The sequence below is a fragment of the Schistocerca nitens genome, chromosome 3 (assembly GCF_023898315.1).
Source record: "Schistocerca nitens isolate TAMUIC-IGC-003100 chromosome 3, iqSchNite1.1, whole genome shotgun sequence".
NCBI lineage: Eukaryota > Metazoa > Arthropoda > Insecta > Orthoptera > Acrididae > Schistocerca > Schistocerca nitens.
The window spans coordinates 448,892,208-448,917,897 of NC_064616.1; the positions used below are offsets into that span (position 1 = coordinate 448,892,208).

Sequence of the window (25,690 nt, forward strand, 5' to 3'; positions counted from 1 at the left end):
GAGAAGTGATGTACATACCTTGAGTCAGGACAGATGTATTTGATGTTGTCCCCAATAAATATTTTTATGTACTTTTACTCTGTTTGAATTTTTATTGCATAAAAGTGAAAATATACTAGAACAATGGAAAATCAAGGAAGGAATAATGACAATGCTATGAAAAGGACAGAAGTTGAGTCGCAGACACGCACAACAAAAAGACTGCTACACATTTGAGCTTTTGGTCAAAAAGCCCTCTCCTAAAGTAGAAAACACACACACATTCACTCAAGGACAACTCTCACACACGTGTGTGTGTGTGTGTGTGTGTGTGTGTGTGTGTGTGTGTGTGTTTCTACTTTAGAAGAAGGCCTTTTTACCAGCATTCTGGTAGATCAACAGACACTAATTATTTTAGAAATTATGATTATTTCAAATTGAAGGCAGATAAAAAATATGTATGGAAGGAGACCTGTACAGAATTACAAAAGCTGCCCAGGATTTTCTAACGAGGGGGAGACAACAAACAGGAAGGGGGTGACAAATTATTATTACATTGCACTGTAAGTCACTTGTCTTGAAAAAAAATTAAAATGGTAATAGTGTAGGGGACAGTCAACAACAAGACCTAAGTAGACAGAAAAAACTGAGATAAGACACAGGGGCCCATTAAGCATGACTGATCTAAGAGAAATGATAGGAATATCAGCATACATTTAAATCATGTTAACATTGGGAACAGTCACATATTTTAGAGGGAGATCCTAGTAACATTTGGAGAAAAGGTCCAAATAATTCTCATGATGAAGGAAACACCAAGATCCTTAGAACTGTGGTGAAAGTGTGAACTGCAGCAGAATATTTTCTATTACTAGCATAAATTAACTATCTACACTGCTAGCCATTAAAGTTAAAACAAGATGAAGACGATACACAACAAACATCAAATTGGTATACAGTGTACAAAATAAAAGTACACGCAAATAGTTAGCATTCCAGTGTAACTGCACAAAGCATGTAGGATTAACGTCATCCACATTATGCATATGAGGAAATATTATGCAGTCAGTTACCCATTCAGAAACTGAGTTTTAATTATGGTTGCATGTGATAATATCATATTATTTCTCAAGTAAGAAGGAGAAATGCCTACCAGCACACATCTAAATTCCACACTGGCAGGATCATTGTCGTTAAACACTGTGGCACATCTTTCTGCGGCACTGCTACTTGTGTTACTAACCATCCCTTGACTGTGATCCAAATATGGATTGATGGGTTCAGGAGAGTCGTACTCAATGCCATTCAGGATCTCAACAGACCTATGCAACTAGCATCTGAGAAGACAGACATATAGTTTGCTCAACCATGCAGGTTCATATAGTCATGTCACATACCTTGAGTTAAGAAATGGTCTTGTTTGTAGCAGGAGAAGTATGCACATGGACAGTGCAATGACAGCTAGAGCATTAAGGACTGTCAGCGTGACGACCGTTATTCCAGAGGGAGGCACAATGATAACACTGGACTGGCAACATGGCATCTTTTCCAATGGGTCTTGGTTTTGTATACTTCATCATGATGGTTGTATATATGTGTGGAGGCTCCAAGGTAAATGGGCATTGTTGTTATGCAGTAGCAAAGGATCGTGCTGACATTCATTAGCAAAAGATCTTACTGAACAGCCTAGAAATTTCTGGTTCTTTGTAAAATCACAGAGTGGGTCAGATTCAGTTACTTGTTGAAAAGTATGGTCTGACAGTAAAAGAAAATCTGAAGATTTAAATTTCCTGTTCAAAAAATCATTCAAGCAGGAGCAGCATATAGACATGCCATCATTCGACCACATCACAAGCTCCCATATGGAGAACACAAAATAAGCATCCCTTGGGTTGAAAAGCAGCTTAAAGAGTTGAAAATAAATAAGTCACCAGATCCAGATGAAATTCCATTTCAGTTTTACAGATAGTACTCTTTGGCATTGGCCCCATACTAAGCTTGCATTTATCAGAAATCTCTCATCTACATCTACATCTACATCCATACTTCGCAAGCCACCTGACGGTGTGTGGCAGATGGTACCTTGAGTACCTCTATCGGTTCTCCCTTCTATTCCAGTCTCGTATTGTTCGTGGAAAGAAGGATTGTCAGTATGCCTCTGTGTGGGCTCTAATCTCTCTGATTTTATCCTCATGATCTCTTGGCGAGATATACGTAGGAGGGAGCTATATACTGCTTGACTCCTCGGTGAAGGTATGTTCTCGAAACTTCAACAAAAGCCCATACCGAGCTACTGAGCGTCTCTCCTGCAGAGTCTTCCACTGGAGTTTATCTATCATCTCCGTAACGCTTACACGATTACTAACTGATCCTGTAATGAAGCGCGCTGCTCTCCGTTGGATCTTCTCTATCTCTTCTATCAACCCTATCTGGTACGGATCCCACACTGCTGAGCAGTATTCATGCAGTGGGCACACAAGCATACTGTAACCTACTTCCTTTGTTTTCGGATTGCATTTCCTTGGGATTCTTCCAATGAATCTCAGTCTGGCATCTGCTTTACCGACGATCAACTTTATATGATCATTCCATTTTAAATCACTCCTAATGCGTACTCCCAGATAATTTATGGAATTAACTGCTTCCAGTTGCTGACCTGCTATATTGTAGCTAAATGATAAGGGATCTTTCTTTCTATGTATTCGCAGCACATTACACTTGCCATTCCCCGCACCATGCATTAATTTGCTGCAGATCCTCCTGCATTTCAGTACAATTTTCCATTGTTACAACCTCTCGATATACCACAGCATCATTCGCAAAAAGCCTCAGTGAACTTCCGATGTCATTCACAAGGTCATTTATGTATATTGTGAATAGCAATGGTCCTATGACACTCCACTGCGGCACACCTGAAATCACTCTTACTTCGGAAGACTTCTCTCCACTTGCCACATGATTGGTGCTAACAGAGGAGGATGAGGTCCTGAGTAACTTCATCAAGATTACAATACCTTCAACAAGTCATGAACTGTCCACAAAGCAGCGTTATGGGCCCACCAGTGTAGTACGTCAACAATGAACTTGCAAACGGTCCAGTCTTCCACTCAGTACCATCACAGCAAACGTAATAGTTGATGGCAGGAAGTAACTGTGAGCAAAGGTAAGTCTCAAGTGACTGGAAAAAAGTGCAGGTGATTAAAATACTTCATAAGGGTAAAAGAATGGACCTGCATAGTTACAGAGCAATATCCTTAAAATCAAAATGCTGCAGGATTCTTGGCATATTCTTAGCTCAAATACGAGGGTCATCCACAAAGTACGTTCTGTTTCTATTTCTATTCGTGGCAGAGCTACGATTGAAGTTCCGAGCATGCACGGCAGTTACTCTGACTCTAGGAGAAGATGTGTACGTCATTTTCAGATTGCTGCTGCCAATGTGTGCTTCTTTATAACGTCAGCCGTAATTGAAAATGCCACCGTGTGTGAAATCAGATCTATGATTTGTTTTCTAAATGCAAAGAAAGTTAAACCAAAGGAAATTCATCGGCAAATCTGCAAGGTTTAGGGACAAAATGCTATGAGAGATTCAAGGGTTAGAAGATGGGTCAGACTGTTCAGTGAAGGACGTGATCAAGTGCACGATGAAGAAGGAAGTGGACACCCGTCTGTGGTTACTGATGAACTGGTTCACACAATTGAAGAGAAGATTAAGCACAACTGTAAGTTTACATTTAGTGCCCTTGCTATGGAAGTCCTGCAAATCTCACAATCACTAATTCATGAAATTGTTACTGAAAAACTGAAATTTCGAAAACTGCTCAAGTTGGGTACCCAAAATTCTTACTCAGCGACAGAATAAACAACAGATGGGCAGTGCACTTCAGTTTTTGACACACTACAATGAAGAAGGCGATGGTTTTCTTTCTCGGATAGTCACGGGGGATGAAACTTGGGTATTGTACGACACCCCTGAAACAAAAAGGCAATCAATGGAATGGAGGCACACTTCATCCCCAACGAAGGTTAAGCCTAAGCAAATCTTGACACCTCAAAGAGTCATGTGCACCATTTCTTGGGACAGAAAAGGCATTTTACTGATTGATTTCTTATCACAAGGCCAAACAATCAATGCACATGGTTACTGCGAGACCATTAAGAAATTGTGCCACACTATACAGAACAAGTGCTGAGGATTACTGTCAAAAGGTGTTGTTTTTTTCCACGATAATGCCCGACCTCACACAGCGAATGTGACCAAACAACTCTTACAGGAATTTCACTGGGATGCGTTTGATCATCCTCCGTACAACCCGAACCTCACTCTTAGCGACTTTCATCTCTTCTTACATCTAAAATCTGTCCTTGGTGATCAACACTTCAATGATGATGATGAGCTGAAAGATCATGTTACCACATGGTTAAATACACAGGCGGAAATCTTCTATGAAGAAGGCATACAAAAACTTGTGCCACGCTATGACAAGTGCCTACAAAATTTCAGAAGCTATGTAGAAAAGTCATTTAACAGTTGTAGATTTTTGTAAAGTAAATATTTTTTTCTGTATCTGTACATGTTTGTTTTATGTAACCAAACAGAACTTACTTTATGGACATACCTCATATAATAAAATTCCTACAGAGGGAAAAGTTTCTATCCACAAATCAACACAGATTTAGAAAGCATCACGGATGCAAAACTCCAGCTTTCCCTTTTCACACACAGTATCCTGTGAAGCATGGATGAACGGCAACAGACAGATCCCATGTTCCCAGATTCCTGGAAAGTGTCTGACATGGTGCCCCACTGCAGGCTGTTAATGGATGGCTGAGCATATGGTATAGGCTCCCAAACATGTGGGTGTCCTCATGTTGTTTTAAGTAATAGAACTTAGTACACTGTCCTGGAGGGCAGTATTTGTTGTGTTGGCAGAAGAGCCAACACTGTGTTAATAGAGGAGGCCCAAATGCACGTGTTTTAACTCACGCAGGCTGATGCGAAGAGGGAAGAACTATACTGATGTGAGGCCTGGAACATGACAAGGAATGAGAATTCAGAAAGTGGACCTAATTAGTTTCATACTAAACTTTAATCCATTAATGATGAACGTCGCTCTTGATGGTACATGATTCACAATATTGTCTGTTCAGAATTCATTCTAATTACTGAATATGGCGCCTTGCTAGGTCGTAGCAAATGACGTAGCTGAAGGCTATGCTAAACTGTCATCTCGGCAAATGAGAGTGTATGTAGTCAGTTAACCATTGCTAGCAAAGTCAGCTGTACAACTGGGCGAGTGCTAGGGAGTCTCTCTAGACTAGACCTGCCGTGTGGCGGCGCTCGGTCTGCAATCACTGATAGTGGTGACATGAGGGTCTGACGTATACTAACAGACCGCGGCCGATTTAAAGGCTACCACTTAGCAAGTATGGTGTCTGGTGGTGACACCACAGTATTTATCAGAGATAAGGATAGCATCAGGAGTGCACAATGGAAGTGTGACAGGACCACTATTATTTTCTATATATAGAAATGATCTGCTGAACAGGGTGGGCAGCAATCTGTAATTATTTGCTGACGATGCTGCAGTGTAAAAGAAGGTGTCAAAGTATAGTGACTGTAGCAGGATACAAGATGACTTAGACAAAATTTCTAGTTGATGTGATGAATGACCTCTAACTCTAAATGAAGAAAAATGTATGTAAATGCAGATCAGTAGGAAAAACAAACCTGTATTTTCAGATACAGCATTAGTAGTGTCCTGCTTGACAAAGTCATGTCGATTAAATATCTAAGTGTAACAATGAAAAGAGATATGAAATGGAAAGAGCACATAAGGGTGTTAGTAGGGAAGACAAATGATCAACTTCGGTTTACTGGGAGAATTTTGGGAATGTGTGGTTCATTTGTAAAGGAGACCACATATAGGATGGTAGTGCAACCTATTCTTGAGTACTGCTCGAGTGTTTGAGATCCGCACCAGGTCTGCTATCTGCAACTTTTTGCTGATAATGCTGTGGTATAAGGGTGTCATTTTTAAGTGACTGTAGGAGGATACAAGATGGTTTGGATAGAATTTCTCTTTGTGTGATGAATGGCAGATTGCTCTAAATGTGGGAAAATCTAAGTTAATGAGGATGAGCAGGAAAAACAATCCTGTAATGTTCAAATTCAGTATTAGTGATGCATTGCTTGACACAGTCACGCCTATTAAATACCTAGACATAATACTGCAAGGTGACATAAAACTGAACAAGTGCATAAGGCTGGTTGTAGGGATGACAAATTGTCACCTTCAGTTTACTGGGGGAATTCTACGAAAGCCTTTCTCATCTATAAAGGAGACCATGTACAGAACACTTATGCAACCAATTTTTGAATTTAGGGTCCCCACCAAGTCTGGCTAAAGGAGAATATTGAAACAGTTTGTAAATGTGCTGCTACATTTGTTACCAATAATTTCGGTCAATATGCAAATGTTATGGAAATGCTTCATAAACTCAAACAGGAATCCCTGGGGAGAAGAAGGGTAGCACATTTCCTGATTAACAGTACATGATGTGACTGTTATGATCCTTAATGGCCAAGCAAACAATATGCGTGTCCTCTCAGTTCCTGGCTGAATGGGGACATTGAGATGGCATGGTACTGGGTATAGCTTCCCTGACCCCAGCAATTCCATATTTACATGACAGCAGTGGGACCCCAATAAGGGCAACAGTATTATGGAATGATAAATTGGAGTCTCAATAGGACACAATCCTGCTGCAGTTGAATGCTGACATGTGCTGATAGAATTTCTCCTTCTTACATGAGGTGTAACACAATCTTCTCACAAACAAGCAACATTCAAATGTGATTTCTGAATGAGAAACCTGGTGTTTAATCTTTCCTACCTACTTTCTACAGTTGCACTGAAATGCTAATCATTTGCATATCCATTCATGTAGTACACATCATGCTGATTTGACATTTGTCACAAACCACTTCACGGTGTTGCAATTATAGAGGTCAGCAGTGTATTTAATATTTTTTATTTGCCATAATTCACCATTATTTTTTCTATTTGTCTATTTCTTTGAAGCAGTTGATAGATACTTATATTGGCTGCAATGGGATCCTGGTACAAAAAGGGGTGTGTCAATGATTCCTAATAAACAAATAAGACTTGCCAAAAAGAGAACTCTCCCCTTAATCTTGTACAAAGTAGTGTAGATTTGATAATCAGTTTCCTCACTTAGCTAATAAAATGTGCACAACTGGAAGCAGTTGCATGTGTAAATTGAAATAAGTCTATATAGACCTACGAACCGAAGAATTGACTAAACGCTAAAGCCAGTCCAAAACATGCTCAAGTTGCATCAGGGAATGATGATTTTCCTACATACTACAACAAAGTAATAATAATGCCAGAACAGGGTAGGGGAAGCTGAACTGAGCAAAATATTACAGTTAACCACAGGTTTGACATGCACTGTTGTGATGCTACAGCTATAAAACAAGAGCTAATTGGAGAAGAGCATGTGGAAATGTGCGCATTTAAATTACAATGCCCCAGTTAATATCTATTATGGTAGAAAGTGCAATAACTAACTAAAGTATCTGGAGATAATAGTTTCTGCTGAGCAGTGAAAGTTATGCAAATTTTAATTTCCTATCTGTGGCTGGGTAGGTTAGGAATGAGTTTTCTATTATGCTGATTGGGTAAAGCTTTAATAATCAGATATGCTAAAAGAATCACAATGTCATCAGCTTGTTAAGACAATATGTTGTACAGCAGAAAAGCACTGCAGTAAGAAAGACAGCATTAGGTGCTGAAGGGAGCAGTGTTACTAATAATGAAACCTAAGGCTACATGTTTTGCTTTAGGATACAGTATGGTGAGCATGAATGAACTTTTATTGAAACAAGTAAACTAAATTAGTAAATATGAACTAAGAAAACAGAAATAAGATTTTAGATGCATTTTATTTCTCTCAAATCACTTTCCTTTTTACAGCAAATGCTTGACATTTGTGCCTACAGTACTGCTACAAAGGTTGAAGAAAAGTTTGGTGCACCCTCCCAAAAATGTGTGACATGTTGCAAATGACTGCTGTGGCCTCAAAAATTCTTGCAACCATCTCTTGACAGGTGTTGACTGGTGTTTGGTAGACGTGATCTTTCATAAAATCTCACACAAATAAGTTCAGTGGTGCTGAATCAGGTGATACTGGAGGTACCTCCCGAGGACCACCATGCCCAACACACCTCCGCCCAAACACTTTATTCAAATTTCACCCAGTTGCCAGATTGGGATGCAGTGAAGCACCAGGAAGTTGGAACAACATCCTTCAGCATATGTGGAGAGTAATGTATTGTAACAGTACATGCAATTCCACTCGCAAAAATTCTGTCTATTTAACTGAGGAAGTGCAATGAAAGGGTCAATCAAGTTGTCACCAACAATACCTGCCCAGACATTCACCAAAACCTTTTATGGTGACCACATTATTGAATGTAATGGGGATTTTCATATGGCCATCAGTGATGGTTGTGGGCATTAATGGCTGCTTCCATAGCAAAAATTGTGTCATCTATAAACTGGATGAAGCAGAGAAAATTCATATTGTTAGGATGCTGGCACTGCTTTAATGTACAGTCACAAGAATTTGCTTGCTTTGGATAATGATATGTTTCAAGTTTGGATCTTCTGTGCATGCTAAGGGTGTAAAATAATTTCCTTTGGGCATTCCAAAGAAGCAGATGAGTGTAACATTGAATGTGTGAGCTGTTTCTCTGACACTTGTTGAAGGGGTAGTTTCAAAAGGCAGGAGTACCTCTTCACAAAATTCCAGAGTCCTCACTATTTTTCACCACACTGTATCAGTCTATCTGTGTGAGAGCATGCTTGTTTCTCTCAAATGGCAGTCCACAGAGTAAAGCTGTTGACAACTGCTAGACTTTTGTTAGGGAAATATTTGATGTGCAATCTTCTCCCATCCACAGATCTGCAGCCTGATGCTCCATAAGCAATGTGAAAGTCAGCTAGTTTGTCATTTGTGTACCTGTCCATGGTGATTCTGGTGCACTACAGAAAACAGCAACAGGTGTAGTGGATCTCAGCAATCACAGCATGACACAGCACCACATTAATTTGACAAAACTGCACTGCTAACTGCACACAAACATCTTTGCTTACTGGAGAAACTGTCACATGTTCATTGATGATTGGCTGTTGTTTTATGGCTGCCATTCCACAATGGTGCATTTTTGACCTATGATTACTTAGAAAAATTTGTGCAATTTGACATCCTCCACCTTGGTCTGACCTTACTGTTGTTATGGTATTCAGTGCAATGACTGGTTTGAAACAGCTCTCCATGCTAATCTATCTTGTCAAAGTCTCTTCATGTCTGCTTAGTTACTGCAACCTACACACACTGTATCTGCTTACTGTCGATAATTCTTGGTCTCCTTCTAAAATTTTTACCCCTCTTACTCTTTTCTGCATTATGGGCTATTTCTTGAAGTCACCAGATGTGTCCTATCAACAAATAATATCTTTTAGTCAGTTTGTGTTACAATTTTTTACCTGATTTGATTTAGTATCTTTTCATTAGTTACCTAATCTATTTACCTAATTCTTAGAATTATTTTCTAGTATCACATTTCAAAAGCTTCTATTCTTTCCTTGTCAGAACTGTTTAGCATCCACATTTCACTTCATCACCTTCAGAGAATATTTCTTTAAATTCAAGTTTATATTCAATGTCAACAAATTTCTGTTTTTCTGAAATGCTTTTCATCCTCTCAACAATCTGCAAGTCATACATTTTCTATTTCAATCACCATCAGTTATTTTGCTGCCCAAATAGCAATACTCATCTACTACATCTAATGTCTCTTTATTTAATCTAACATCCCTCAGCATCATCTGATTTGGTTTGACTACATTGCATCATCCTAGTTTTACTTACATGAAGATGGCATTTGTTCTTTCGGACATGTCCGAAAGAACAGGTGCCATTGGTGACTGTGCAAGCTCTCTAGAATAAAATTACAATTAAATCAATACCATTAGCTGCTGACAGGTGTTGATATACATCAACGGGGACAGTTGCAAATGTGTGCCCCAACTGGGACTCGAACCTGGGATCTCCTGCTTACATGGCAGATGCTCTATCCATCTGAGCCACCGAGGGCACAGAGGATAGTGCAACTGCAACGACTTATCACCGGCACACTCCCCATGAGACCCACATTCTCAACTTATAGTCCACACACTACATTCGTAGTGCCCCCATCACTCACGGCAGACAATCCACCAAGTCCCATAAGAGTTCAGGCAATTCGTGTGCATCCACACTGAAGAAGGTCATCAGCCGGTTAGCCTTAACGATATGTAACCAAGAGATCCTGGGTTCGAGTCCCGGTCGAGGCACACATTTTAAACTATCCCCATTGATGTATATCAGTGCCTGTTCGGACATGTCCGAAAGAACAGATGCCATCTTCATATTGTTAAGGCTAACCAGCTGATGAGCTTCTTCAGTGCGGATGCACACAAATTGCCTTAACTCTTATGAGACTCAGTGGAGTGTCTTCAGCGAGTAATGGGTGTAATGGCAGGGGCACTACGAATGTAGTGTGTGGACTATAAGTTGAGAATCTGGGTCTCAAAGGGAGCGTGCCGGCGATAAGTTCCTGCAGTAGCACTATCCTCTGTGCCCTCGGTGACTCAGATAGAGCGTCTGCTATGTAAGTAGGAGAACCGAGGTTCGAGTCCTGGTTGGGGCACACATTTTCAACTGTCCCCGTTGATGTATATCAATGCCTGTCAGCAGCTAATGGTATTGATTCAATTGTAATTTTAGTTTTACTTAGTTGATGTTAATTTTTTAACCTCTTTTCATGACACTACCCATTCCACTCAACTTCTCTTCAAAGTCCTTTGCCACCTCTGACAGGGTTACAATGACACTGGCAAACCTCAAAGTTTTAATTTCTATGCCCTGAACATTCATTTTATTTCCAAATTTCTCCATGGTTTCCTTCACTATTTCCTCAAGGTATAGCCTGAATAACATTGGGGATATGCTGCAACCACGTCTCCCACCCTTCTCAACTACTGATTCTCCTTCATGTCCTTTAGCCCTTCTAATTGTAGACTGTTTTCTATACAAGTTGTTGATAACTTTTATCTCCCTGTATTTTTTTCCTATAACCTTCAGCATTTCTAGGCTTATATTCCAGTCAACACTGCACAAGTTTCCTCTAAATCTTTAAATGCTATAAATATAGGTTCCTCTATCTTCAATCTATCTTCTGAGCTATGATGTAATTTCAGTTTTGCCTTGCATGTTCCTACATTCTTCCAGAACCCAAATTGATCTTCTCCCAAGTCAGTCTCTCTCAGTTTTTTCCATTCTTTTGTACATAACGCGTGACAGTGTTCTACAACCATGATTTATTAAACTGATGGTACAGTAGTTTTCAGTGTGTGTGGCTCCTGAGGATCTCAATAATTCTGAGAGAATACACTGTTCCATCATCCATTGTTTTCCTCTGTCACATAGATTGACAGGCTAAAGCCTGTTATATACCACTCATATTCAGTCAAAGAAACAACCCTGTGACAATTTTGAACAAAAAAATGTATGACAATATTTGAGAAGTGCAAAATAAGCTTCTTGGGTGGTGGTGGTGGTGGTGGTGGTGGTGGTGGTGGCGGCGGCTCTTCCTTATCCTTGTCATCAGTCTGTCAAGCCAACAGTGCCATGAAGCAAAGTCAGAGGAGAACAGAATTTTTAGTGCCCAAACTCCAACTTTACCATGACCCACTAACATAACATCCCACACACAGAATGAGATTTTCACTCTGCAGTGGAGTGTGCGCTGATATGAAACTTACTGGCAGATTAAAACTGTGCGCCGGACCGAGACTTGAACTCGGGACCTTTGCCTTTCGCGGGAGAGCAGGAGAGCTTCTGTAAAGTTTGGTAGGTAAAAGGTGAGGTATTGGCAGAAGTAAAGCTGTGAGGATGGGGCGTGAGTCGTGCTTGCATAGCTCAGTTGGTGAGCACTTGCCCACGAAAGGCAAAGGTCCCGAGTTCGAGTCTCGGTCCGGCGCACAGTTTTAATCTGCCAGGAAGTTTCATATCAGCGCACACTCCACTGCAGAGTAAAAATCTCATTCTGGAACTGCAGATTGCTGCCCACCCTGTCAGGCAAATATTTATGCATACACAGTGCAAAAGTGGTACTATCACACTTCCATGGGTCACTCATGATGATACCCTTGTCTCTGATGAATTACTGGCCATCAAGGAAAACATATTGGGGTTTTATTATTTAAGAAGTCTTTGAGCCACTCACATATCTGTGAAGTTATTCCAAGTGCTCTAGCTTTTTTAATAGCCTGCAATGGGATGCCACATCAAATGCTATCCAGAAATCTAGGAATATGGAATCTGCCTCTTGCCCTTCATCCATAGTTCTCAGTACATCATGTGAGAGATGAGCAAGCTGTGTTTTGCACAAGCAATGCTATCTAAAACCATGCTCATTCATACAAATAGGCATCTCAGTCTCAAGAGAGTTCATTATATTCAAACTTAGAATATGTTCAAGGATTCTGCAGAAAACAGAAGTTAGGGATAATGATCTGTAATTTTGTGAGTCCATTCTTTTACCTTTCTTATATACTGGAGTCACCTATACTTTTTCCCAGTTGCTTGGGTTTTTGTGCTGGGCAAGAGATTCACAATAAATGCAAGCTAAGTAGGGGACCAATGTCTTAAATTACTCTTTGTAAAATTGAACTGGTATTCAACTTCCACACCTGGCAATTTATTAGTTTTCAAACCATTCAGTTGTTTTTCTATGCCAGATATACTTATTACTATGTCGTCCATATGAAAGTCTGTCCACTGGTCAAATGATGGTATGTTTGTAAGATTCTCCTGTGTGAACGATTTCTTGAATGTGAAATTTAAAACTTCAGCTATCATTTTGCTACTTTCAACTGCCACACCAGACTGGTCAACAAGGTACTGAATGGAAGCCTTAGAGCCACTCAGCGGTTTTACATATGACCACAGTTTTCTTGGGTTCTCGGCCAGGTCTTTTGCTAAGGTGTGACTATGTTGTTGTTGTATGCTTCACGCCTAGATCTTTTCACACATGCATGAACCTCTACTAACCTTTGCTTCTAATCACTTGTGCACTTCCTTTTGAACCGAGAGTGCCACAGCCTCTGTTTCCACAGCATGTGCCAAATTTTGTTATTGAACCATGGTGGGTCTTTTTCATCCTTTATCCACTTATTAGGCATAAAATGATTTACAGTCTGCTTAAATCTTGCCGATAATTCCTCTACATCCCTCTTACTGGAACCAAGTGATGCCAATTCACTGTCTAAGTAAGATGTTAATAACTGCTTAGCTGTTCTATCTAGCAGAAACTCTCTCCTAGCCTTCTTGACTGACTTATTAACTTCCATAATCATAGTTGCTATTACGACATCATGATCACTAATCCTCATTTATAGACTGGCACTGTAGATAAGGTTCAACCTATTTGTAGCTACAAGGTCTAAAATATTTCCATCTCATGTGGGCTGCTGAGCTAGCTGCTCAAGACAATTTTCAGAAAAAGTGTTCGAAAGTATTTTGCATGACTGTCTGTCAGTATCCCCTACAATGAATCCATAGACAACCCAGTCTATACTTGGCAGCTTAAAGTCGCTTCCATGTAGTATTGCATGATGTGAGTATTTATGCACTATTGACTTAGACTTTCTTTCAATGACTCTAGAACTGCAGAGCAGAATTTGGTGGCCGGTAAAAACATCCAACGTGATCAGATGACTTTACCATCACACTCAAATTTGACCTCAATAGAGACAATATTTTTGCCAACTGCAAGGAACACTCCCCCTCCTATGGCCTCTCATCTGTTTTTTCAACATACATTCCACAATTTGCTAAATACTTCAGAGATTTCCACTTCAGGTTTCAGCCAGCTCTCAGTCCCAAGAATAATTTGAGCATGAGAAAATTCCTGGAGGGCATAAATTCAGAAACTTTATTATGAATACTTCGACAGTTTACTGATAAAACTGTGACAGTTGAAATGTCTTTATTCTGAATGTCGTCTGACTTTCCTTGCTGCATATTGACTGGCGAATGTTCATCAGAGCACCTCAAACTATTGATTAGCCTAAAAAACCCTCATGTGCACTCCACAAGCTCTCTGCTACCTGAGTAGCTGCTTCCTTTAAGTAGTGCACCACTGACCTATCAAGGGGATTTCTACAAATCCCCACACAGTATTTCAGGTCTAGAAATCTGCAGCCAAGACCATCACAGAGTTGATGAAGCCTTTGATTGAAACCATAAACTCAGCTACAAACCAAAGGACCCCAATCCAACTCTGGGAATGATGCTGCAAATTGTGAGCTCTGGTTGCACCCTGCACACAAGCCCAGCAGCCTTAACCACCTCTGCCAGCTGCCTGTACGAACTGAGGATCGCCTCAGAACACATGTGACATGAGGGCCCTGGCAGACATACTGAGTGCACATTGGCTTTCTTTCCAGCCCTGGATGCTATCTGCCTAAGGGGCTTCATAACACACCTAACATTGGAGTTCCCAATAACTGGTAAACCCCTGCCCCTATGTGCCTGCTCAGACCCTGCAAGGTGGTCACCTGTCCACGCACAAGGTGAATGGGAGAGGCTAGATGACCAGTCACGACATTGGCCCTCTGCCTCGAGCAATGCGAACATGTTACCACCCGCCACTCATCCTGCTGTGAGGGCAGATCCACCACGTCGGCTGCACTAGGAGGTGTCTCAGAAGCACAGCCCGTGGGCAAAACAAGCAACACCTGAGTGTCCCATGCAACATGCCAGATTCTCTGCCACTGCTACACCCTGAGGCAGCAGCCTGAAAGTAATTGACCATAACCAAAAGCACATTCAGCTGTTTGTGAACTGTCGCTAGCTCCCCCTGTGTCCACACACAGCATGCACACATCCTAGTCATCCCAGCAAGACTAACTGAAGAAGTGAACTATAAAAGCAGACAATCCCAAATACGCAACTTGCTATGTGTCACCAATGGACGCTGATGCATTAATGAGTTTTGTAGGTGGCTGTTCAGTGAGTAACTTTTCCACTACAGACTGAACGAATTTATACTTACAAATATACGAGATTAAACTTCTTAAACAGAGAAGCATGCACAAAATGTAAGACATATACTATGTGGAAAACACAGAAAAAGATAAACACTTAACTTGCTGCTCTGTAGACGCATATCAGCTGAGAGCTGGAGCCTCATGCTAAGCAATACTAAAATTGTAAATTAGATAAAATGATAGCATACAACAGGTTAAACAGTGACTGTCTATCATTGACAAACAGTCACAATAATAGTGCAAAATAGAATAATCCAGTATAAATACTACCTGAGATACATCTAGGTCCTCCTTTCATTTGGTTCAGGGAAAAAAGATACTGGCATTCCAGAGATGCAACTAAATACACAGTAATATATCTAAAAACAAAGATGATGTGACTTACCAAACGAAAGTGCTGGCAGGTCGATAGACACACAAACAAAAACAAACACAAACATACATATTTAAATATGTCTGCTTGTGAGATGTCTGCTTGTGTCTGTATATGTGTGGATGGATATGTGTGTGTGTGCGAGTGTATACCCGTCCTTTTTTCCCCCTAAGGTAAGTCTTTCCGCTCCCGGGATTGGAATGACTCCTTACCCTCTCCCTTAAAACCCACATCCTTTCGTCTTTCCCTCTCCTTCCCTCTTTCCTGATGAGGCAACAGTTTGTTGCGAAAGCTTGAATTTTGTGTGTGTGTTTGTGTGTCTATCGACCTGCCAGCGCTTTCGTTCGGTAAGTCACATCATCTTTGTTTTTATATATATATATATATATATATATATATATATATATATATATATATGACAAAATTGATGCTATGTTGGTTTGAGTTAACTTCTCATGGATGGTAAAAACACAGGGTCTATATGGTTACCCTCCCACAACTTCTATCTCACATATACCACATGATCTCACCTTCCTGCATGGGGCAACATTCATATTCTGTTCTCCAGTTGGCCTGCCTCACCATCTCTTCCCCTTCCCTCCTCCTACTTTCCCTTGCCTGCATCAGCCACCAGAAACCTTCACTGAAATGAGACTTGTAGTGCCAGAACAATAGTGTGACATCATAGATATAGGTTTTTTTACAGTTTTGTTAGTTTTAATGAAGATCATCAACCAAAACATTAGGTAGAAGTTGAATTCTGATTAATGTGTTTGTCTACTGCTACACACGTCAACTACACAATGAATGGGTATCTCTACTCTTTCCATTGTTTACACAATTACAATTTGATTTCAGAAGATGTTTTACTGTATGGACAAAATGGAATTTATAATTCACAAAAGAAAAGAAAGGAAAGAATCTGGTTACCAATAACTGAAGTTTATGTTTGATTAATCTGTAAAACACTCACCTATTTCTGAATACAATTGGTGCATATGCTATAAATTACAGTAGTCTAATAGTAAAGCATGTCTGCTCAGTATGTTCTGAGCAAAATGTACCTTGGTACAGAGCTGCGTCTTTTGATGAAAGAGTTTCAGCAAAGGAACGTAACTGTATTTGAAAATCTCCTGATACATTATCACTCAAGAATTCAAGCAGCAGCTGCAGCTTCTCTTTGGAGTTACAACCAAACTCAAGGTCACTTTCAGAAAAGTAATTGGCAGAAACGTTACCTGAAATTTTATGAAAATTTAAAAAAACTCCAGTTAGAATAACATTGAAGCAAACAAAACCAAACTATGTTAACCATCAGCATATAACTTTTTTATAAGTTTTCCTTGCATTTCATTTAGACACTGTTCTATTGCACTGAATACATAGTAAAGTAGTTTCTCCCAGTTGCAGAGATGCACTCAATTTTTTAATACTACTTCCTGTCATCCTTCAGTATTGGGTAGATCACTGTAATCACACTCTTGTGCACAACTGTAGTATCAGAGCATCTTTTATCAGCTGTTTCCTAATTACAAATCAGGATAATAAATAAGCATCAATCTTAGCAGCTAAACAACTGTACACTCCGGCTGATTACCATGTTTGTATCAACATCCTTCACACAGCTAGGATTAAACAGTGTATATCTCAGATACTCAGCATAAGAAACGTAAGAAAGCCAGCAAAATTTCAGCACTTGTGTTGTATTACTTTTCATACAGTGTAAGTAAAAATCAACAATATTGTGAAATGGATAGAGTGCTGCTCACCATATAGAAGAGACATTGAGTCACACACAGGCACAACAAAAAGACTGCTATATGTTTAAGCTTTCAGCCTAAAGGTCTTTTTCCGAAATAGAAAAATCACACACACATTCACACGAGCACAACTCACACACACATGAGCACTGTATCTGGCTGCTGAGGCCAGACTGCAGACTGCAACTGCACTGGACTGGAGCAGCAATCTGGTGTGTGTGTGGTGGGGGTGAGGAGGCGGCATGGGGTGGGGAGAAGAAGGGATGGCAGGGTAAGGGTGGGGAAAGGTGTTGTGTTGCTTGTGGGAGCATGCAGGGATGTGGCGGAGACAGGTTAGGACTGCTAGGTGCAGCTGGGTGATTTTGGGGAGGGGGTGAGGGTGAAGGTGGGGGTGCAGGAAGGGAGCAAAATAGGAGAGAAAGACTAGTGGTTGCATTGGTGGAATAGATGGCTGTGTAGTGCTGGGGTGGGAGCATGGGAGGGGGTGGGTAGGTGGAGGACAGGGACTAGGAAGGATAAGGCCAGAGGGTGAGGGGGTGGAGGGGATGAGAATTTAGGATATATAGCAGGGAGAATCCCCACCTGCAGAATTAAGATAAGCTGGTGTTGAGAGAAGGATGTACATGGTGAAGGCTGTGAAGCAGTCATTGAAGTGAAGCACATTATTTTGGGCAGCATGTTCAGCAGCTATACAGTCCAGCTGTCTTTCGACCACATTTTGTCAGTGGCCATCAATGTGGACAGACAGCTTGTTGGTTGTCATGCTCACGTAGAAAGAAGCACAGTGGTTGCACTTAGTTTGTAGATCACACAACTGCAGGTAGCCCTACCTTTGATGGGATAGGAGATATAGGAGATGCCTGTGACTGGTCTGTAGTGGGTGGTGATGGGAGGATGTAAGGGACAGGTCTTTAATCAAAGTGTATTGCAGTTATATGAGCCATGAAGCAAGGGGTTGGGAGCAATGGTGTGTGTGTGTCTATATATATATATATAACACATACACACACACACAGGGTTATTCTTATCAATATTTCAAAAAACCCAAAATGACATAGATGATGCAGAGACAAGTAATTTCATATAAGACACACGAGGCCACAAATGTCGGGAAATACCCCAAAAAATGATGAGGAATGTTGAACATGTTATATCACTAGATGATGTACCTCATCACACATGCAGCAGTGGGTTTGGGCATGAAGGGATGATTGACCGATGCAATACATGCATCTGAGCAAACAGTGCAAATTTCAAACACCTCTTGTAAATGTGATCTGTTGTAAATGTAGAAGTTACAAAATAATTGCCCTCATTGTAATCAAGCAAAAGCTATTCTCATTTTGTGTTTCTTTCCTTTTGTTACTTCTTTTTTTGTTGTATACAGACACTATTTAGTTGAGAAAATGTGTAACTTACTGGTAACAATGCAATTCAGAATCTTATACTCATTTGCTTGTGATGCAATACGGTAGATTTTTGTTGTCCTGTGCTTTGCAATAAACCAAAAGAAGGCTGTGAGATTGATAAACAAAACAATAAATCTTACCTGGAGCCTCGCTTATGTGAATACTTGACTTGGGATGTTATGTGCAGGTGTGACAGACAAATAGGCTCAACCACTGCATGTGTGGCTAGATACGTCATTTGGTGACATCCCATGTTCAACATTTGTCATCCATTTTCTGGGGTATTTCCCAACATTTATAGCCCCATACATTTTGTATGAAATTACTTGACTCAGCATCATCTATGCTGCTTCAGGGTTTTTTTAAACATTAATAAGAATCATCCCATATACATGAAGGGCATTCAATAAGTAATGCAACAATTATTTTTTTTTCTGAAGGCAGGTTGGTTTTATTCAGGATACCAATACATCATACTATTCAGCAGTGTTTTGTCTACAAGACCTAGACAGCAGTGTCATATCTCAAGGAGGAATATGAAACATTTAGCTCTGGACAGGAGAATGTAGAGAACCTGTAGCTCAAGTTTAGAAAAATAGTTGATCAATCAGTGGATAGCTATGAGGGCTAGATGTCTAAAGAAGTCACCTGGAGTGGCCTGACACAGCTGCAGCATTTCCACTTCCAAAAATGAATTACTACACAATAATCCACCTTATCAATGATCTATATCATTTTATTTTGGCTCCTCTAGTGGCATGCTACAGTACTGAAAAACAGGGTTTCAATCTGTACCAGGACCTGGAAACAAACAAAAAATTAACAGCAATATAAATTAGGATAGATTGCCACTCACCACATAGAGGAGGCACTGAGTGGCAGACACTCATATTTAAAAGACTTTTAAACTTGCCTGTCTGCTACTCAATGCCTTCTCTATGTAGTGAGCAGCAATCTATCCTGATTCATATTGTTGTTATTCCATCTTGGATTGTCCATTGTTTGAAAAATATAACAACATGACTTTATTTTTTTGGGTGATGATTAAAACATTGTGATTACCCCTCATATGTATCTAACAGAATAGTGTCTGATGGCTGGGACTCTCATGGTATACAGTCTCCATAAAAAGAAACTTCTGAAGAAACTATGAATAATACATAATGGATGTAAAACAAAGCATAGGAGACAGAGAGAGAGAGATGATAAAGGAATCTTGTTTGGCCACTGAAATTGCAATGCATGAAGTCTTCAACAAATACTGTAATAGCATCTTATCGAAAGATCGTCACAAAACCCAAAGAAAATCTGGTATGTTAAGGTTGTCAGTTGCAGTGAAGTTTGTGTCCAGACACTTATGGAAGACATAGGAATTGAAATTAAGTGTAGCCAACAAAAAGTAGAAATGCTTACCTCTGTTTCCAAATGTTCCTTTACAAAGAGAAATCTGAGAGCACTGCACCAGTTTAATTCCTGCACTACTGAAATATGGTGGAGTTACATATGAGGACTGTTCAAAAAATTCCAAAACATTGTCCACAAAATTTTTCAACACCTACCTTTTACTTATTGTGCATGGTCTCCTTCGAAATACTCCCCTCCACAATTGATACACCACTTCCAATGCTGTTTCCACTTCCAGATGCAGTCTTGGTACAGCTTTTGCTGAATCACGCAAAGTGCCGTCCGTGAATTTTCTTTTTCTCATCTATTGTTGCAAATCTTCATCCTTTCAATGGGGTTTTTAGCTTTGGAAATTAAAAAAAGTCTGCAGAGGCCAGGTTTGGAGAGTACAGATGATGAGGCAGAACAGTGATTTCGTTTTTTGTGGCATGGTCATGCAACAACAGGGATGAATGTGCAGGTGCGTTATCATGATGCAAGAGCCATGAATTGTCTCACCACATTTCAGGCTGTTTCTTTCTCACATTTTCTCACGGGCATCGCAACACATTCCGATAGTAACACTGATTAACTGTTTGTCCATATGGCATGAATTCATGATGAACTAATCCTTCATAGTCAAAGAAAACTATCAGCATGGCTTTGACATGTGACCTTAGCTGAAGAGGCTTTTTTTTTTTTTTTCCTTGGGTAACCTTCCTTGACCATTGTGAAGATTGAACCTTGCTCTCAGCATCATAACCATAGACCCACATCTCAACACCAGTTATGATTCTTTAAAGGAACATCTCGTTCTCATTTTCATGATCCAAAAGTTCTTCAAATGTTGTGAGATGAAGGTCTTTCTGGTTGGTTGGTTCATTGGTTGGTTGGCTGATTTGGGGGAAGGGACCTAACAGCAAGGTCATCGGTCCCACCAGATTAGGGAAGGGTGGGGGAGGAAGTCGGCAGTGCCTTTCCAAAGGAACCATCCAGGCATTTGCCTGAAGCGATTTAGGGAAATCATGGGAAACCTAAGTCAGGATAGCCGGATGCGGGTATGAACCATTGTTCTCCTGAATGCGAGTCCAGGGTGCTAACGACTGTGCCACCACACTCAGTGAAGGTCTTTCTGGTTTTGGCTCATAAAACATGGGAAGAACTTGCCAGAAACTTATTGCATTCCAAGATGCTGTGTCAGGATTTCATGACATGATCCAACTGAAATGTTACATTCTTCTGTAATCTCTCGAACAATCAGACTTTGATCAGCATGCTCAATTTTGTTGACTTTCCTGACATGAGTGTCATCAGTATACATGGAAGGGCATACTGAATGAGGGTCAAATGATTGAGGGGGGTTTATGCGACTAAGCAACGAGGTCATTAGTCCCATGGTTCCAAAGTTACTTGCGTAAGAGAGAGTCTGCTAAAAGTGGATGGCTCCAGTCAGAGGGGTCAAACTATCAAGTGAGGAAGTTAAAACACACACAGCAGAAAGCATAAAAGGGTGGGCCAAATATAAAAGCTGGAAAAACAGAGTCACAAAAGAACAATCTTTGCACGGTGGAATGATCATGGGTCCCAGACATAGAAAACATGAAGAGAGGTCCCAACCCCTACCACCCTGCCCCTACTCCAGGAGTAAAGCAAAACCTATTATCTGAAAATAAAATTACTAAAGCAAAACCTATTATCTGAAAATAAAATTACTAAAGCAAAACCTATTATCTGAAAATAAAATCACTTTCACTTAGAAAACTAAGAATCATTTCAACCATCCATGAATTGCCTGCTAATATTAAAGACAAGGAATCTGAAAGGCTATACTTAGTATGAAGGGCCAAAATAAGTGGACATTCCACGCATATATGGGACACCATCAGTCTGGCTCCACAGTCAACATTGTGAGGATGGCTCGTTGTGCACAAGAAAACATCATTTACTTCATTCTAGCCATTTTTAAACCATGTGAACCATTTGTAACAGCATTATTTGGTGTGCCTTTGTAAAAGTTTTTTTGAATTTCATGCAAAATTTAATGGAGAAGTGTTGCTCCTCTAACTCTGCCATCTCGAAATTCGCAAACCGTGTGACAAAATGTTCTACTCAATACAGCACTGAGCAATAACTAACAGACGTACAACAACAAAACTTCCGGCAGTTACACATTAAACGCAAGCATATGCAGGAATGCCAACTGCATTTCGCTCCAAAACACCACTGGCATGAAATTACAAATGTTCCAGAATTTTTTGAACAGATCTTGTAGATATTAGTCCAGGACAGAAATAAGATCAGCACTGGTAATATTATCATCTGTGTTTTGTACTGCAGATCTAGATTACAGCTAAGAAGTCAGCTATCATCAGTGCATTATAGATGGAAAGGGATGTTTTGTCCCCTGGCTGCTACTTGCAGCACAGCCACCAACCATACAGCCATAAACTGTGAGTTGCCACTGCTCCAACCTGATAATGACACTTCCTCTGATGATTGGACAAAAGCAATCTGCTTCAACAGACACATGGCAGATCATTTTCAACCAAACCTTCAGCACCTGCGATGGTACCACGAGGTGCCAGGCTTGCTGCTAGAGGCATAAGCATCGTCACATATGACGCTGCCATTGCAGCACTACCTTGCTTCTGCGAGTCACATGCCTCCACTGGATGAGTATTTAGGACTTCATCTCGACTGTCTTTGAGCTCCCACCTCACTGGACCTCATCTCAACTGTCCTCAAGTTCACTGCCTCACTGGACTTCATCCTCACCATCTTCAATCTCACCTCCTCACTGGATTCTATCTGCAATCCATCCTCGAGAAGCTACTGCTCTCCACCAACCCCTGACTTCAGTCATGTAAGAACATTCCAGTACAATCATCAGTGATTGTGGGTAGCATTAATAAAACCAACAAACTGCAGGGACACATTCCTGACTGGAAATGGAGGAAAAAAGGTCCCATGAACACGTGTCCGGAAATGCATCATTGCCATGGTAGATGGCAATGATGAACTAACGTTCCTCTGACCATGTGCTGTGTGTTCCTCATGTGTCACAGGCTATGTGATTGATGCACCATACTGTAAGCAGCAGAATGGATCATCGGTAAAGAGGACTGATGGCAGAAGTCCCATAACTTTGATGGTCTGGGGTGATAGGGGTAGTGGCAGTTGTCAAGAAGCATGCCCACAATCAGACTGGTTGGCGGGTCACTTCCCTGGAACTTGTACTAGGATTCGTCTCAATGTCCTGTACAATGTGGTCCTCCAAATCTGGTGCACGCACAGTCCACTGCTTACCTGCATGTTCATCTGTCTGAAAGGATCTATGATCACACCAACACCCAAGAAGGGCTTGAAATGTTGTATGATGTGGTTGGTAGAGCCGTGCTGCCTCTCGACCATTTCCATTTGCTTCGCTATACAAAAACATCATCTTGGCTTGTTCCCGAGATGAATACCAGATCATTCTGCTGCTTACAGTATACTGCGTCAATCACACAGCCTGCAACACACAAGGAACACACGGCATGTGCTCAGAAGAACTCTCATTCATCAGTGCCATCTATTGTGCCAATGATGCTTTTCTGAACACATATTCATAGGGCCTTTTTTCCTCCATTTCCCGTCAGGAACCTGTCCCTGCAGTTTGTTAGATTTATTAATATTCTCCCTTTATAGTTTGTGATTTTTACACCAACTCTTTCATTGGAAAAAATCCTTGCAGATGAGACCAGGTCCCCTCTACACCTGTATACACCCAATCTCGAGTCCATTACCCATAAACATAATGGACCAATCACGAAGTTTAACCTAAGCAACAGAACATTGTGGGCATACTAGGCTCCATACCACATGTGATGGGTTGTGCAGGGAAGAACAGACAATGTGTAAAGTGTAAATATTGGTGTGGACAAAAGTGCACTGCAGAGGTAGGGGGAAAAAAAAACTGTAGACACATGAATACCATGTTGTTTAAGTAGTTCAGTGGTTCTGCAGCAGCCTGGAATTTGGAGGAAAAAATTCTTTAAAGTGTGTGTGTGTGTGTGTGTGTGTGTGTGTGTGTGTGTGTGTGTGAGGGGGGGGGGGGGCGTACATTGTGGCTTGAGCTTCAGGCAGGCCTTTGCAGCCAGCCAAGTGATATGTAGATCGGACACCTCCATAATTCTGTAGCTTAGCAGGGCAACAGTGCTGGCACAGCACACTGCTTTGTGGTGCTCTGCCCTCAGTGGTTCACTCTGTTGCTGCATGATGTAGCTCAGTGTCATGATTATGTGACAGGAGCCTACCACTTATAAAGCAGCTGGCTGTAGGGAGTATAAATGCTCATAGCTCAACCTGAGGTAAAATTCCTTTGGTGTTACGCATTCGACTGGTGAAGTCTCCACATTAGTTACAGGTTGAATGTACATCTACATCTGTACTCCACAAACCACCATATGGTGCATGGCAGGGGTAACTTGTACTGTTATTAGTCGTGCCCTCTACTGGTCCACTCACAAAAGAAGCAAGCGCAAAAACTCTATGGCTAAGTCACTCCAGCCTCATTGAGCAGTGTCACAAACTAGGCAAAGCCACTGATCTATGAGCCATCAGCTAGCCCTGATGGTTCATGGCTTGTAACTTGACGTGTTGAGGTGGGCTGTCCAGTAGGTCCCACTGACTGATCCTCCAGCAAGTCTCCAAGGGTCCTGGGTTTGACTTAACATCTGTGCATTTCCCACCATTGTCACAGGGTGCCATTGATTCCCTACCACCACCTGCCTTGGCCTTACTTCACCAAGCTGATAAGGCAACCTCCAAAGCCATTGCCTGCCATCAGCTGCCACCATCACACCATATCAACCAGGACGTTACAAGCTGCCTTCTAACCACAACTCGGACTGGGCTGTTACTGTTGAAGAACTGTATAGACAGCATCAAGTAATAAAATTCCTGTTTAGTAAACATTCTAGACTCCATTGTTGCCACAGTACTGGGGAACCCATGAGAAAGCTTCCTGCATATACAACTCTGCAGCCAGAACGGGCCATCTCATAACACAAAGGTAAAACAGGGCAGACTTCAATTCATTGGTAGGGTACTGGGCAAATGTCATCAATCTACAAAAGAGATTGCTTATAAAACACTTGTGTGACCCATCCTAGAATATTGATCATATGTGTGTGGGACCCATACCAAATAGGACTAATTGGTGATAACGAATGTACATGAAGAATGTCAGAGTGAATAGTCTCAGGTTACTTTGACCGTTGGAAGAGCATCATAGAACTACCGACGAACCTGAATTAGCAGATGCTTGAAGACTGATGCAACTATCCTGTGAAAGTACACTGACAAAGTTTCAAGAACCATTATTAAGTGAAAAGTATACTACAACCCCTACGTATAACTCCACCAAGTACTGCAAAGGCAAGATTTGACTAATAAAAACATGTACAGAAGCATTTAAACAGTCATTCTTCCTCAATTCTGTACTTGAATGGAATGGTGATAAACACTAATAGAGTGTAAAATGTAAATTATCCTCTGCCATGTACTTTACAGTGGTTTTCAGAGTATAGATGAAAATCTATGAGGTTTGTTCAAGTTCTA

At 40.8% G+C, this 25,690-nt stretch overlaps 1 protein-coding gene across 1 annotated transcript in view; it reads right to left on the minus strand.

The window, feature by feature from the left end:
- The window catches only part of LOC126249271 (zinc finger FYVE domain-containing protein 26), a 393,885-nt gene that overhangs the window by 167,056 nt on the left and 201,139 nt on the right, over nt 1–25,690 (minus strand). The window contains exon 21 of the mRNA XM_049950925.1: nt 16,602–16,775. Within this exon, the coding sequence (XP_049806882.1) occupies nt 16,602–16,775 (174 nt within the window). The remainder of the gene's footprint in view (nt 1–16,601; nt 16,776–25,690) is intronic.